Below are 15,613 nucleotides of genomic sequence, written 5' to 3'. Positions count from 1 at the left end.
GGGTATGTGCGAGAGAACATAAATCATTTTCATCTAGTGATTAAGACACAAAAGAGTTACAGACACCGGCTGCGAGCGGACATTGCTCGAAATCAATGGAGAAAGTTGAATATTAATGTCAGACGGGAATTCGAACCTAGGTCTCCTGCCTACTAAGCACATGCTCTGACCACTCCGCTTTCCGGACGCAATGGTCATTGTAACTGCATGGACTTCCCTAGAATGCGTCCTGTCGGATCGAAATTCTGAACTTCATCCACGCGCTACTTCTATAGTACCAGCGCAGTTGCCATGACCGAATGGCTCAGAGGCTATTTCATCCAATAAAGTTCTCATAATAAAAAAATAAAATAAAAAAAGCGGTCAGAGCATCTGTCTAGCAAGCAGGAGGCCCAGGTTCGAATTCCGGTCCCAAAGAAATTTTCTACTTTCCCCGTTGATTTCAAGCAATGCATGTCCGCAGCCAGTGTTTGTAATTTCTCAGTGTCCTAATTGTTGAAACATGAACTTTTAAAGTATAATTTTTTCATTATGTGTTTTAACCTCTGTCCAGTCCGCCAGCCTCACAAATAATCAGTTTGCAACCGCCTGTAAGTAGAGACCAATTCCACAGACTGAGTGATTAAGAGTAAGATCTAAATTACAGCCTGGCACTCCACTTAAACGGGAGGAGTACTACACCAGAAAATCGTAACCGGGTTTCACTGGATTATCACTCCGCCTGCATTGCAATGTGATGTCTTTACCACTCACACTACGTTGGCAAAACTCCAAAGATGTTTCAGAAAGAATTGAAATCCCACGACTGTATATCGTAATTAGCCTTGCCGGAATTCTAGATAGCGTGATTTGAACTATATAATCGAGGGACTGTTACAAGATTATCTGCTGCGATATAAATAATTGAGTTAGTACTAACATTGATAAATCGGAAGGATACATAAGTATAACTGATTAACACCTCACACCTTTCACTTCACACAAGAAACTGCACAAATCATGAAATTCTATACACTTAACGCGGATACAAAATGATATTATTCAATAGCAGTTGGCTGATATTATATGCCATTAATTGGTGTACAATACCACACCCGGGAGACACAATAAAAATGGTAGAAAAACAACCCATTATAATACCATATCTTGAATAATTTTTGTATACGCTGTTATGCATCCTAAAAATATTGTGCGAAATGCGCACAATTGTAATATTAATCCTACAGAGCTGATCTACATTTCAAACTATACCATATGTATTCTGAAAGTACACTTTGGAGTACGGTCGGATGGATTTTCTCTGTAAAGCATTTCTTGCAGAAATATCTCCTATCTCGGATTTAAGATAATACCCATTTTCGGTTGAACAGTGACACAATTAGCAGCATATGACAACGAAATTCTTCATTGTGGCTACGCAAATTGGCTTCCAAGAGAACCGAAGACAGGAAAGCTTTCAAATGGTGTCAGAAGGAAAAGAGCTTTTAAAGTGGATCGAATAGAAACAAAAAGCAGATTTTTTTTTACGACTATACTCACCCACAGTCGATCCGTCCACCAGGCGGCTGCTTCAGGGTTGGTGAAGTCGACAATGCCAGCGTTACTCTTCCACCACGTGTGAGTGCTCCCCTCGGTATTTGACACAAAGTATCCGGCAGCCAGCGCCTCGGAGTAATACGGCTCACACCCTTCGAGTATAAACGGATGCACCCAGAGTGTTACACGGAATCCCAGTGCATGGAGATCGTCAGTAAGGGCTTTCATGTCTGGAAACTTGTTCGGATCAAATGTCAGACTGCCGTAACATACCTCCCAGTACTCGTCTATTTCGATCTGGCTGTAGTTGAATCCATTGGCGATAATCTCGTTAGCAAAGGCCCTCAGATTTTGATCGCTAACATCAGCGTTGTAACGATTTATTGTTGACCAGATTGGTTCCGTGGCCATGCGTTCATCTGGGGTGGCTGTCGGCTTCCCCAGGTAGGCCTGTACGGCGTACTCATGGGCCTGCCTTGGATCGTCCAGCAAGCACAAGTCATAGTCCATAAGGATGTCTTGTCGATGTTCTGGATAGGGATCCGCATTCTGAGCAACGAAGCACAGTCTGTTCAGTGACTCTTCGGTATTCTGGTCGATGAAAAGGGGGACATCAGTTTGAACGTAGACGAATCTCCCGTCTGAGAAAAGCCAGTATCGCGCAGCAATACCGGCATGGAGGTCCTGGTCAGTAACGTAGGGGTACTGGTCGTATACGGTGTTCTCAATAGGCCACACCTGTCTGGCTGTCTCGATCCCACCGTAGATGTGGCTGGACAGGTGGTGCTGACAACTCCTCAGTACCGAAGTAGAGGCGTTCACCCACTGCCGAACTGTGAAACATCGGGCCGCTGTATCTTTGGGCTGGATCACCACTTTGGAGTGGCCGAAGTCGTAGTGTTCCCCATTGACAAGGCGCTCGTGCACTGGAGCACGCAACCGCTCGCCGCCCTCAGCTGCGATATAACCCAATTCGACTTCACGGCCGCCTGTAACAGAAAGGAAACCGGTTCAGCTTGCAGATAACTACGTTCTCATGTAAAAATGTTCAAATGTGTGTGAAATCTTATGGGACTTAACTGCTAAGGTCATCAGTCCCTAAGCTTACACACTACTTAACCTAAATTATTCTAAGGACAAACACACACACCCATGCCCGAGGGAGGACTCCGCCGGGACCATCCGCACAGTCCATGACTGCAGCGCCTAAGACAGCTCGGCTAATTCCGCGCGGCTGTCCTCATGTACAGCATTGTAGTGAAATTATGTTAGCTAGGAAAAATCGAAAGGGCACTTGTTTAGCGTTTTTCGGTAAACATAAGCCACCAGTATTGTAATCCCTATGCGATCTCAGTTCCCCACGAACTAACAAGAGTGCAACATTTTACTGCAGTGTGCAGAACTACACGCATTATTCGAAAAAAAAAAAAAAATGGTTCAAATGGCTCTGAGCACTATGGGTCTTAACTGCTGTGGTCATCAGTCCCCTAAAACTTAGAACTACTTAAACCTAACTAACCTAAGGACATCACACACATCCATGCCCGAGGCAGGATTCGAACCTGCGACCGTAGCAGTCAAGCGGTTCCGGACTGCGCGCCTAGAACCGCGAGACCACCGCGTCCGGCATGCATTATTCGGATAAGTCTTTTAAACATAATTCCCGACGATTACTTAATCGTATCTGCTTCACAAGGTTATAATTCTTATTTTATTGATAACGTTCTCCAGAAAAATAAGAGACGAGAAATTATTCCCTTCCCGCATGCGGACCATCATAAACTACTCACAACTGACAAAATTTGTACGTTACCCACATTTGAACGATGTTACCGGAAGAATTAAAAACCCACGGTTTCAGATCTGCATTTCATTATTAAAAAAGGGAAATAAAATACTATGCAACGTAACTCAGCGTAAATTGGCGCGACTGGGACGTTCTGCAAGCACTGTCAAAGTATTTATACAGTCAGAGCCGTGGCAAGTTAATTGATTGAATACTCACGCAATTTAGAGACTAAATTTTCCTTGAATATTTAAATGGAGAATCATCCATATAAAGTGAGTGTGTTTGGGTTCCTAAGGAACCAACTGCTGAGGTCATCGGTCCCTAGACTTACACACTACTTAAACTAACTTATACTGAGAACAACACATAGACCCATACCCGAGGGAGGACTCGAACCTCCGGTAGGAGGGACCGTGCAATCCTTGGCATGGTGCCTCTAACCGCGCGGCCACTCCGCGCGGCTCATCCATACATTTTTTACAATGCGACATCGTTCTTTCAGGTAACAAAGATGCGGAGATGATACCACTGTGAGCTGCAGAAATGTATAAGCACACAACACACAATGCTAATTTAGTTTCTAATCAACACAATTTCCTTTCTACTTCTTTTTAAATTTAGTATTGTTTACTCATACGAAGGCTATACGTTTATTATGAACACTGGGCCGCCGAATGGAAACCACAGTGGATTCCTGATGACCTTGCACAGATGTGTTGGTCAGTGTCTAGTATTCCCGTCAATCGCGTCACGACGTTCTTTTCAAATCTGAGCCACAGTGAGCACCTAAAGAAGCCTAGATGTGTACAAAGAGATTTAGCCTGATTCCGTGCAGCCAACACAACGCAACTCTCATACATTTCCTTCTTCATGACGACTATCCAACGCACAATGCAGGAGGAATGATGGCAGTCTTGCTGCATTTTCGATGGGGTGTCTTTGATCACCCACCATACAGCCTGGACTTGACATCCCCTGAGTTTCATCTCTGCTCAGATGAACCGCTTGCTACGAACATGGACAACAAACTGCAGACCATCGTACGGAATTTGTTGAAAGAACAGTCGTCTGCCTCGTATGACGAGGATACTGGAAAGTTGGTACAAGGCTACGACAGGACGTCTGAGTCTGAGCGGCGAATATGTAGAGAAGTAGCTAGAAGATGCACCCGACTGTTGCAAATAAAATGTTCTTTAGTTTCAGTGTGGTATCCATTTCGCAACCGATCGGACTTTGACAGCCGAATAGCCCTGACCTTACATGCCTCTTCCTCATATTGTTCGTGTGGTGTCACCAATTTAGGTTTTATGACGCTGACGTGATACTCTACAGACTCCACGCATCCACAAACCCAGATCTTTATTTATCTACCCTAAAACAGCACAGATCTTTGTAGGTGGTCGGAAGATTATTTCAACATAATGTCTTTCAAGTATCTTCCTAATTTCTATGAAATAGTGCTCAAAAATGGAAGGAACACCCTGGATTAGGACAGCTTATTTCCTCCACTTGATCATGTGAGTGGTCATGTTTCTTCCTTCTTAAATCTGTGCTAATTTGATATGTAGAGTATCCATTATCAATGAAAATGTATTTTATATATTCCAGCTCCTTTGTAAGGTGGTCTCTGTCTGACGCAAATTCTTCCCGATGTACTAAGTTCGGAGGACGTTCATACACTGAGAAGAGTAATGGCAGCTCGTTAATACAGGTCTGCGTGCATGGGCTCAAGTAAATCGAATGCCAAAATGAACCATCAACATTCCGACTGACTAGGTCACTGAAATTTTAGACATCCACCTCTTTCTACTTGCACTGTAACAGGATACTTTTGCGGATTGAAATTATATTTTGTAATAATCGTGCCTGTCCTTCCTCGCCGTGGGACCAACTTCATCCTCATATCTTCTTCGTTGATCCATTATGGATCGTGGGACGACGGCTGGCATGAACTTCTTGATGCAATAATTTACCCACAGCCGTATGTATTGCAGAAATTTATTTTATTTTATGAACTTCTATGTGCTACCAGTTTCGGCATTACATTGCTGCCATCTTCAGGCCCCACTCATCATAGTCGTAAAATCGCTATACATGAAGAGTCGCCTGGCCACCAAGAGCTGTTGCAGGACGATTTGATTCACGGATCCAGTTATTTAGCTCGTTCCATGTATAGCGATTTTACGACTATGACGAGTGGGGCCTGAAGATGGCAGCAATGTAATGCCGAAACTGGTAGCATATAGACGTTCATAAAATAAAATAAATTTCTACAATACATACGGCTGTGGGTAAATTATTGCATCAAGAAGTTCATGCTCATATGGCGAACATACTTTTGGGTTTTGTTCCGCCGAATCGAGTGCCCTTCTTCGAAATCTTCCATAATGTAACGACAGGAGCCTAGGCAGAGGGGCTCGAAGCCTAAAGCGGGACAGTTACGCAACCAGCGGAAAAATAGTCCTATAAGGAGCACAAAAAGGCGAATATGTTCCTGTTTATTAAAAGACTCTCACTGAAAATCGGGGTAACAGCTGCCTCATTGTACCTCTCTCAGAACCTCTATAAGTGCTCCCAAATGTTTTGACATGGCGAAATATTCGCACTCTTTCTGTTATGTAACTCAACTCTCACACCCACTAGCTCCCCAACCTGTAACTCGCTCAAATCCACTGGTTCTTCGTCATAAATCGCTCACTCCCATTCACTCTCACTAGCTAGTTCTCACCCACTCATTCAGACAGACTCATTGTCATTATCTCTTTGTGTCTTTTTGTCACTGTCCCATCTCTTCCCCTGTCTCACAGCCAGAGTTTACTTCGTTCTGTTCTGCTAATACTCTCCATATAGCCACCATTGTTGTGCCCCTCTCATCTTTTTTTTTCTCCTCTCCATCATAGCTTCGAATTTTACCATTCTATTTCTCTTCCTCTAACCTATCTACCGCTTCTATATCTCTTTCACCCCATTCCATCGTCTTATGTCTCTGCTTGATGAGAATAATTCACAAGCTGGAAGAATATAACGAGAAAATTCCCAACTAGCAATAGGACTGACATTCATAAAAGAAAAATATGTTTATTGCCATATACATAGTCATTATTATTTTTATTATTATTATTCTTGATTGTCATAATTATTTTTTGATTGTTATAATTATCACTGTACTACTTTTATAATCTCTATTTTTTTCTTTAACATTATTACTGTATAACATGTTATATGTCCTTAATAATCTGTAGAAACTGAAATTTGTTGAATATGAGTATGCCTGGTTAGGTGTAAGAGAGGGCCTGAAGGCCCTAATCTTGCCAGGTAAAATAAATGCATAAATAAATAAATAATACTCTCTCTCCTCACACTTCTTAGTCTCTCTATAGCTCTCTCTTACTACCTCACTCATTTCTTCATGAAGACAAGCATAGTGATTGTAGGAAGATACAACTATCATCCTACAGTCACTATGTTTGTCTTCCTCCTTGTCACTAAGTCTGTCTCTCTTTATCACTGGCTGTCACCCACTTCCACTTCCTGATTCTCTCTATTCCTCTCTCATTGGCACTGTCTCCTTCACTCTTTTCTTACCAGTGTTCTCTCACTGTCAGCTATGTTTCAGTGCCACTGTGTCCCTATCATTCGCTCACACTGTCATTGTATCTTTCGCCCTTTCTATACAAAAACCACTGTCAGCAGTCTTTCAGTATTCATTACTATTCCGTCTCTTTCCCTCTGCCAGTACGTTTCTCTCATTGTGGAAGAGCTCGGATATATGTCCAAGTTCCCGGGAAAATTTTTGAAGGTGCTTAGGAAGGTAGAATGAAGTAGCTGGTACCTCACTTTTCAGTCAAAGCCTTTTAATGAACAAGAGCATAGTCGCCACTTTCGTGCTCCTATAGATGCATTTTTTCTACTGATTGATTTCTTTTCTTTGCTACAACGTGGCATGTCACTCAGTAATATTTTGATACTTTACTTACATGAAACTGAAATATCAGGCTGGATATTATGTGCACAGATATTTTGCATGTGCTTCACTACTGCAACAACATGGGAGTCCGAGAACCCTTCTGGTGATAAGGGAGACACTTGACAGCATATGTTTCCTTCCTATGTCAGTTTCTAAATCACGTCTTCGCCTCACACTGTGTTTTACTTGGGTATTTTACGTGTAGAAGTTGTGTACTTGCTCTACTTTTCATATCAGGAAACCATGTCACAATCTTTCTACCCAGTATGGGGCCACGTCCAAGACTTCTTTCTTGTCCAGCCATAAATCGTCGGGGTTGCACCTATAAAGGCAGTTTGGGCAGGCGAGCAGATGCTCCATGTCCTGCACAGAGCCACCGTCACACTTACCATCCGTGCTTCCAAGACCCCACCAAAGGAGTGCAAGTTTAAAGCTCTATATCTTTGAAACGGATAAAGTTATCAAGAACACTTGCAGGACTGTTCTATATCGGAATCTTAAGAGTATAATATAAAAATAAAAACTATTTACTTTGTATAACTGTCTTGGAATCTACGTATCGGTTATAGTACTCAAAAATAACGTTTCTTTGGTGTTTTTCGATAATGAGAAAATGTTACTGACATCGGGAAGGTGGCAAGATAAATACCTATAGAAAATATCGTTAAAGTTTTAGGAATTTGCAGCTGTGATTTATTTTTTAGCTTTCGCCTCAAACCGAAAGTTACATTACAAGCAAAGTAACTTTAACCTGTTTATCTCGGAAAGTAATAAATGTATCGGGAAAACTATCAAAGTTGTTCGAAATCGGAATCTTAGGAATATGTCTTACAAATTACAGCCATTTTCTATTCATAGCTGTTCTGAATTCCGCTGTTCGGTTTTGCACCAAGAAAACAAGTTTTACAAGTTTTATGATTTGCTCGATTTGCCTAAGCCGGAGGAAGTGTGTAATATGGAAACGTTGACCCTGTAAGACGGTCCATCCGTGTGGTATACAATTTGGCCATTAGCTCAAAGCCTATCCCAAACACTTGACCCCCACCTTTCAACCACCAAAATAGCCCGAGGTATGGGACCGGGAAGTATCCTGGTCTTATAAGTGACGTTTTGGAACATATTAGGCAGCACACGTGCACCAGTAACTCACGATTGCAAAATATCAACACGAATTCCTTACAGAAGAATGGAAAAACTGGATATAAGATAGTCAGGTTGCGTGGGATAATCACGAGAGTGCTCCAGCTCTAATAAGAAATCACACCCCAACACTGACTCCATATGTGGGTCCAGTGTGCCTAGAAAGCAGACTGGTTGGCTGCATGCCCTAAATTGTCCTCTTTCTGACCAACACGCGCCCAACACTGGTACACAGTCAGAACCAGCTTTCATCAGAAAACGCATTTACAGCCTGCCCTCCAATGAGCTCTCGCTAATGATGTGAATTGGGGTTAGTGGAATGGACGCTACAGGGCGTCTGGACCTGAGTTGTTCTTGAAATTACCGATATGTAACTGTTTGTTGTGTCACTGTGGTGCCAACCGCTGTTCAGATCAATTCAGAAAGATGCGTCAGAGCCATACGCCGAACACGACGGTCTTCCCTCTTGGAAGTAACACGTAGTAGTCCTAAGGCCAGTCTCCTCACGACAGTACCTTTTCGTGACCACTGCTGCCAGTAATTATGTACAGTGGCTACATTCCTCCCAAGTCTTCAAGCAGTATCGCAAAAGGAACATCCAGCTTCTCGTAGTCCTATTACGTGTTCAGACTCAGTGAGGTTCTGATAAGGACGTCTTTGTCGCCTTAAAGGCATTCTTGAGTAAAATCAACTCACCACGTCCCAAAAATAGCTAACACTCACGGTCGTTACAGGGAGTATTTGAAGCAAACCTGATTTGTATCATTACACTGGTGTTACTAGTGGCATTCTTATGCGACTGGCGCGAAATCTGAACAAACGTCATCTTTCAAGTGCAGGAACACACCTAGCAACTTTCATTTAGGTTAAAAAGCTCCTGATGTTGTGATATTTTTCCCGTCAGTGATGTAGTATGTAATGTAGTATTTAATACGAAGACAATAATCATAAGTCTCTCCCTGCAAGAGAATCACAGCATTTGTACGAGTGCACGACATAGACACATAGTGACATATGGAAGTATGCTCACATGCCTCAGGCGATTAAGGCGACCGCTCGCGCAAAGCGGATATCCGGTTCGAATGCCGGATCGGCTTAAATTGTAGGTGTCACCAGTATATTCTGCAGCTAGTCTTATAACATTCGCATTTGAGAATACATTCCTCACTTATTTTATCAGTTTTCAGTTATTTTTCTAAGGGGTTACTATTAACTATACGAAATGTAATAAACACTATTTGTGTGGACTCTTGCTGATTATAGTTTCAGAGGCCAGCACCGATGACCGATTTTATTGTGTCCTGGGAAAGCGCTGCTAAGGAGATAGCGAGGTTGACAGCAGAGAGGAGCCGTCACAGGAGCTCCTCTGAAGGCGAACACTCACCCCTGTGGGTCAGAATCAGGATGCGGCCGGTGGTCTCGTCGTAGCGGGTGTTGAGGCCGGTCGCAGCTGCGTCTGGCGCCACCAGCAAAACACCCAGCAGTAGCAGCGTCGGGGTCGCCCACATTGCTGCAGCAGACAAGCGCGGAAAACTTAGCTTACAGTTGAGGGCTACGTGTAGTAACGGGCACATAACAGCTCGCACTAAATACGCCCCACACACTAGTCATTCAGTGATGGAGCACGTGAGGATACACGGCACTACTTCCACGATAAATGTGCTGAGAGACATGAATTAGGGCGTTTCGTTTACTCGCAAAATAAATTCTTCTCTAATGTTCGGTTGTTGTTGTTGTGGTCTTCAGTCCAGAGACTGGTTTGATGCAGCTCTCCATGCTACTCTATCCTGTGCAAGGTTCTTCATCTCCGAGCACCTACTGCAACCTACATCCTTTTGAATCTGTTTAGTGTATTCATCTCTTGGTCTCCCTTTACAATTTTTACCCTCCACGCTGCCCTCCAATACTAAATTGGTGATCCCTTGATGCCTCAGAATATGCCCTACTAAGCGATCCCATCTTCTAGTCAAGTTGTGCCACAAATTCCTCTTCTCCCCAATTCTATTCATTACCTCCTCATTAGTTATGTGATCTACCCATCTAATCTTCAGCATTCTTCTGTAGCACCACAATTCGAAAGATTCTATTCTCCTCTTGTCTGAACTATTTATAGTCCACGTTTCACTTCCATTCATGGCTACACTCCATTCAAATACTTTCAGAAACGGCTTCCTGACACTTTAATCTATACTCGATGTTAACAAATTTCTCTTCTTCAGAAACGCTTTCCTTGCCATTGCCAGTCTACATTTTATATCCTCTCTACTTCGACCATCATCAATTATTTTGCTCCCCAAATAGCAAAACTCCTTTATTACTTTAAGCGTCTCATTTCCTAATCTAATTCCCGCAGCATCACCCGATTTAATTCGATTTATTCCATTATCCTCGTTTTGCTTTAGATGGTGTTTATGTTATATCCTCCTTTCCAGACACTGCCCATTCCGTTCAGCTGCTCTTCCGGGTCCTTTGCTGTCTCTGACAGAATTACAATGTCATCAGCAAACCTCAAAGTTTTTATTTCTTCTCCATGCATTTTAACTCCAACTCCGAATTTTTCTTTTGTTTCCTTCACTGCTTGCTCAATATACGGATTGAATAACATCGGGGATAGGCTACAACCCTGTCTCACTCCCTTCTCAACCACTGCTTCCCTTCCATACCCCTCGACTCTTATAACTGCCATCTGGTTTCTGTACAAATTGTAAATAGCCTTTCGCTCCCTGTATTTTACCGGTGCCTCCTTCAGAATTTGAAAGAGAGTATTCCATTCGACATTGCCAAAAGCTTTCTCTAAGTCTACAAACGCTAGAAACGTAGGTTTGTCTTCCCTTAATCTGTTCTCTAAGATAAGTCTTAGGGTCAGAATTGCCTCACGTGTTCCAATATTTCTACGGAATCCAAACTGATGTTCCCCGAAGTCGGCTTCTACCAGGTTTTCCATTCGTCTGTAAAGAATTCGCGTTAGTATTTTGCAGCCATGGCTCATTAAACCGATAGTTCGGTAATTTTCGCGTCTGTCTACATCTTCTTTCTTTGGGATTGAAATTATTATATTCTTCTTGAAGTCTGAGGGTAATTTGCCTGTCTCACACATCTTGCCCACTAGATGGTAGGTGTTGTTAGGCCTGGCTTTCTCAAGACTGTCAGTAGCTCTAATGGAATGTTGCCTACTCCCGGGTCTTTGTTACGACTTAGGTCTTTTAGTGCTCTGTCAAACTCTTCACGCAGTATCATATCTCCCATTTCATTTTCATCTACATTCTCTTCCATTTCTGTGATATTGTCGTCAAGAACATCGCCCCTGCATAGACCCTCTATATACTCCTTCCACCTTTCTGCCTTTCTTTCTTTGCTTAGAACTGGGTTTCCATCTGAGCTCTTCATATTCACGCATATTCATTCATGTAGACGCCCTAAATTCCTTCTCGTTCCTTTATAACTGTCAGCAGGCAGTCTATCTTGAATAGCGTTACGAATATCATCTATATCTTTATATTCCGAGAAAATCGGTATCTGGGCAGTCTACCAACAACGGACGTTATCATGAATGGGACTTCCACTGGTGGCGTATCGTCTGTACACAATCCTTCACCGAATGTTATCTCCGATACGGAAGCGGTGAGATACGGTTATATTGCATTGTACAAGAGCCAGCTGTCCGTAAAATTAACGTTCTTAACGGTGCTCTCCTTACATCTGCATTCGTTTCTGTATATTATATTCACGCATAGCTCTATGTAAATTATAACATTACAAATCGTATTCTGTAGCAAATAAAATTTACTGAGGTCCTAATGCACTCATGGTTCTATCAGAATTATCCAAAACAGCAAGTAATCGAAAAAACGTCTTTTTCATTAAATCCTTCATTAAACGCCTGTAAACATTGTACCGGTCGTTCAGTTCCTAGACGATAGAAATTCGCTCCCTGGGCATTCGAGAACCGTCATGTAACGGTTCTTATCCATGAAAGATCTCGTTCCCTCGAGAGGTTCTTTAAGCTTACCGTGAAGATGAAAGTTGTGCCTGGTGAAAGATGTGGACCAGCCGAACCGTGTATTCAAGTTTGTGCAGCCTCGATCGAAATTTTAGCGTCATTTCACCACGGCTGAACACGACAATGCATTTTGTTCAGCTACCGCCAAAATTTCATGGTGAACCTGCATGCGGATTAGAATTTTTGCCACCGAGAATCGTACTGTCTCACGTGTTTCAATTTTGGAGTACGTTTCTGTCTGCCGCGTCTTTTCAGTCGCGCACTGCGTGATGCACCTGTTGTCCGTACCACCACAGAACGCTGGTCTCAGCGTGGGATGACGTGTCGAACTTACTGCTTGCAGACTACGTACACTGGAGCCTATAGTTTTTTTGTAGCTATCGACTATAGGCAGGATCGTGACCTATACGATTCTATATTCGACTGCGACTAATATTTTGAGATTCGTATTCTGTGATTGGCTTGATTACTACCTGAAAAATTTGCATCAGGTTAATAACCTCTTATGCAAGAGTGGAGCAACATTCTACCATTCAGTACCTAAATTTCGTTGACTAATCTCTGAAAAATTCGTAAGAAACGATTGTGCAATAATGAAAGTAACCAAAGTAACATCTTATATCGTCTTAATGTATTTGGCCATTAATAACTACGTGGAAGAAATATTTTCCTAGATGAGTTTTCTACAGGAAATTAGTGTTTAGTTATAAAATGAGTAATGTAGGCCATGTTCACTTTCTCTACATATTTTCAATGCAGCTTCTCCTCATTAAGATGGAGATATCATGAGTAATGTACGCCTTTTGTGTACACACAAAGCTATTTCAGAGTATGTCTTCTTCGTTTCAGTAGAGCCTCTCTGCTTCTCATCGAGAGACGTCGTACGTCTTTGAACTTCTATTATTCAAGTGATGCACAGATGTATTCTTCCATCTCACTGTTTGGGCAATGGAAGCAGAATGGTTTCACGGACGGGAAAATCGGTTCTGGCGCGTAGAATATTTTTTAAATCTGGGATTTCATCGACGGCTACAAGACTTGTGTCGTCACCGTTGTATAGTGAGCTTTTCGGAGACGAGGATTCCAGTGCACAGATACGCGTCATTTGAGAAATAATGAACGATTCTAGAACAGTCGAGATGGTATTTTGCACAGTTTTCTACGTCCATAAATTGCTCTGACACATTTTCCACCTGGATATCTGTCTACCACGGTGTCTACTAGCAGATCATATCATAAGATTCTCACTTACAATTTCCGCAGATACACTAAATCCACTACTTGCCATTAAAATTGCTACACCAAGAAGAAATGCGGTTGATAAACGGGTATTTATTCGACAAATACATTATACTAGAACTTGTAACGCCGGAAATGCATATCCTCCTATTTTCATCTATTGTACTATAATTTGTTTTCCTTATTTTTGTTACCTGAATATATGACATTTCTGTGTCTTTACATATTGTAATTGTTTTACTATTTGTATATATATATTTATGCACTCATGTCGATGTATAATTGGTTTGTTTCGTAAATATTATTTGTATTTTTACACTGGGTCTTGCCTGGGGAAAACTGCTATCGAACGATTACATCGATGGGTCGTGTGAAGAATCAAAGTGTGTAGGATCTTTGGTAGTGTTAACTCTGCCGCGTGGAGCGCGGGCAGTGGGAGTCTGGCGGGAGTAGCGAGTGGAGCAGGGTTGTGTGACGCTCCCGCGAGTTGCCGCGCTTTCGGGGTTTGGCAGCATGTAATTGCGCTCGACTCGCGATGATAGTTTCTGATATGGTGTCGCGGACGGGAAGCATTAGCTGGCGCACATCAAGAGCCCGTTTCGCCTGGTGACCGTGTCGAGAAGAAGGCGCGCCAACATCCAGCTTCTGCAACAGCGACGGCCGACAATGAGTGACTGTCGCCACCTCCTCGATCGACGGCTTCAAACCTTCAATCAACCAACAAGGAAGACTAAAAGCACGTAAAGTTTCAGAACTGTATGGCAGACCTCAGCTTTTCAAATTGTTCCATTTGCCTCGCAAAATTACAGCAACTTAGCATGAACCTTTGTTGCTCATTGTCCCAATTGCATTGCCAAGCAGGGTCCCTTCTTTTTCCGAAATGAACCCGAGTGTCGTTGAAATTCAAACGCCAGCATTAAAATAATATGATTAGATTTCACTGCTTTAATTTCAAAGTTCAGTAGCTGCCTACAATATTTAGGTTACACGAGCACAAATTTAGAGTGCGAGTTTTGTTAGCATATTTTAGCTTACCTGTGACTGCAGCTCAGCTTGGTACGTACTAAATTTTACTATTGTTAATAGTTCAGAATCATTTAATTCAAGTTCAAAGTTAAATCTCTTGTTTCTAAATTGCGTAGAGTCAAGTTGCTTTTGAAATGATTGTTGAGGTAGTCCAAGAGTAACCGTATTTTACTGGATTTCAATGTGCTTCAGAAAGAAAGCTCACTATTAACTTCAGCCACTAAATTAACTTTCGATTATCCGGTTTTATTAATTCTTTTGCTAAATTAAGTCAGAGTGTAGCGAAATTTATTACTTCTGACAAACTTTCAGATTTCACACTACACGTGTCAACCTTCAGTTGCCACGCTTCTAGTGTTAATTATATGTGTAATAACCTTTCTTTTTCAGTTACTATAGTAATTGTCCTTAGGACTGGCGACCGTGATTTCCCCAAATATCAAATATCTAATTACCGCTAGTTAATTGTTAACGTAACGGCCGCACATTTACTTTCTTTATTAACTTTACCCCTTTTCAAAATTAATTTCCACCAGTTTCATTTGCATTTTTCCTTTCATTTAGATGTAACTCTTTCCTCCCTCTTTACCGATAGATTAACTTCGGTGACGATTGCTTTTCCCAAATTTCCATTAGGTACACGCGGTTTAATTTTTCACTGTCATTAAGGTCGATAAGTGAGGGGGGAGGTTACAAACTGACATGTGATTACATTTTCACGCAGTTTGGATGCATAGATCCTAAGAAATCAGTACCCAGAACAACCACCTCTGGCCATAATAACGGCCTCGATACGCCTGGGCATTGAGTCACACAGAGCTTGGATGGCATGTACAGGTACAGATGCCCATGCAGCTTCAACACGATACCGCAGTTCAGCAAGAGTAGTGACTGACGCATTCAGACGAGCCAATTG

At 42.2% G+C, this 15,613-nt stretch overlaps 1 protein-coding gene across 1 annotated transcript in view; it reads right to left on the bottom strand.

Moving 5' to 3' along the window:
• The window catches only part of LOC124622682 (myogenesis-regulating glycosidase-like), a 28,727-nt gene extending 18,787 nt beyond the window's left edge, over positions 1-9,940 (bottom strand). Inside the window, exons 1-2 of the mRNA XM_047148471.1 lie at positions 9,817-9,940; positions 1,540-2,525 (exon numbers count right to left, since the gene is read on the bottom strand). Coding sequence (XP_047004427.1) covers positions 1,540-2,525; positions 9,817-9,940 — 1,110 coding nt within the window. The remainder of the gene's footprint in view (positions 1-1,539; positions 2,526-9,816) is intronic.
• Between the last annotated feature and the right edge of the window lie 5,673 nt (positions 9,941-15,613).

The sequence above is a fragment of the Schistocerca americana genome, chromosome 7, assembly GCF_021461395.2.
Source record: "Schistocerca americana isolate TAMUIC-IGC-003095 chromosome 7, iqSchAmer2.1, whole genome shotgun sequence".
NCBI classification, from domain to species: domain Eukaryota; kingdom Metazoa; phylum Arthropoda; class Insecta; order Orthoptera; family Acrididae; genus Schistocerca; species Schistocerca americana.
The sequence above is the reverse complement of the archived record's forward strand: the minus strand, read 5'-3'. Positions and strand labels throughout refer to the sequence as shown.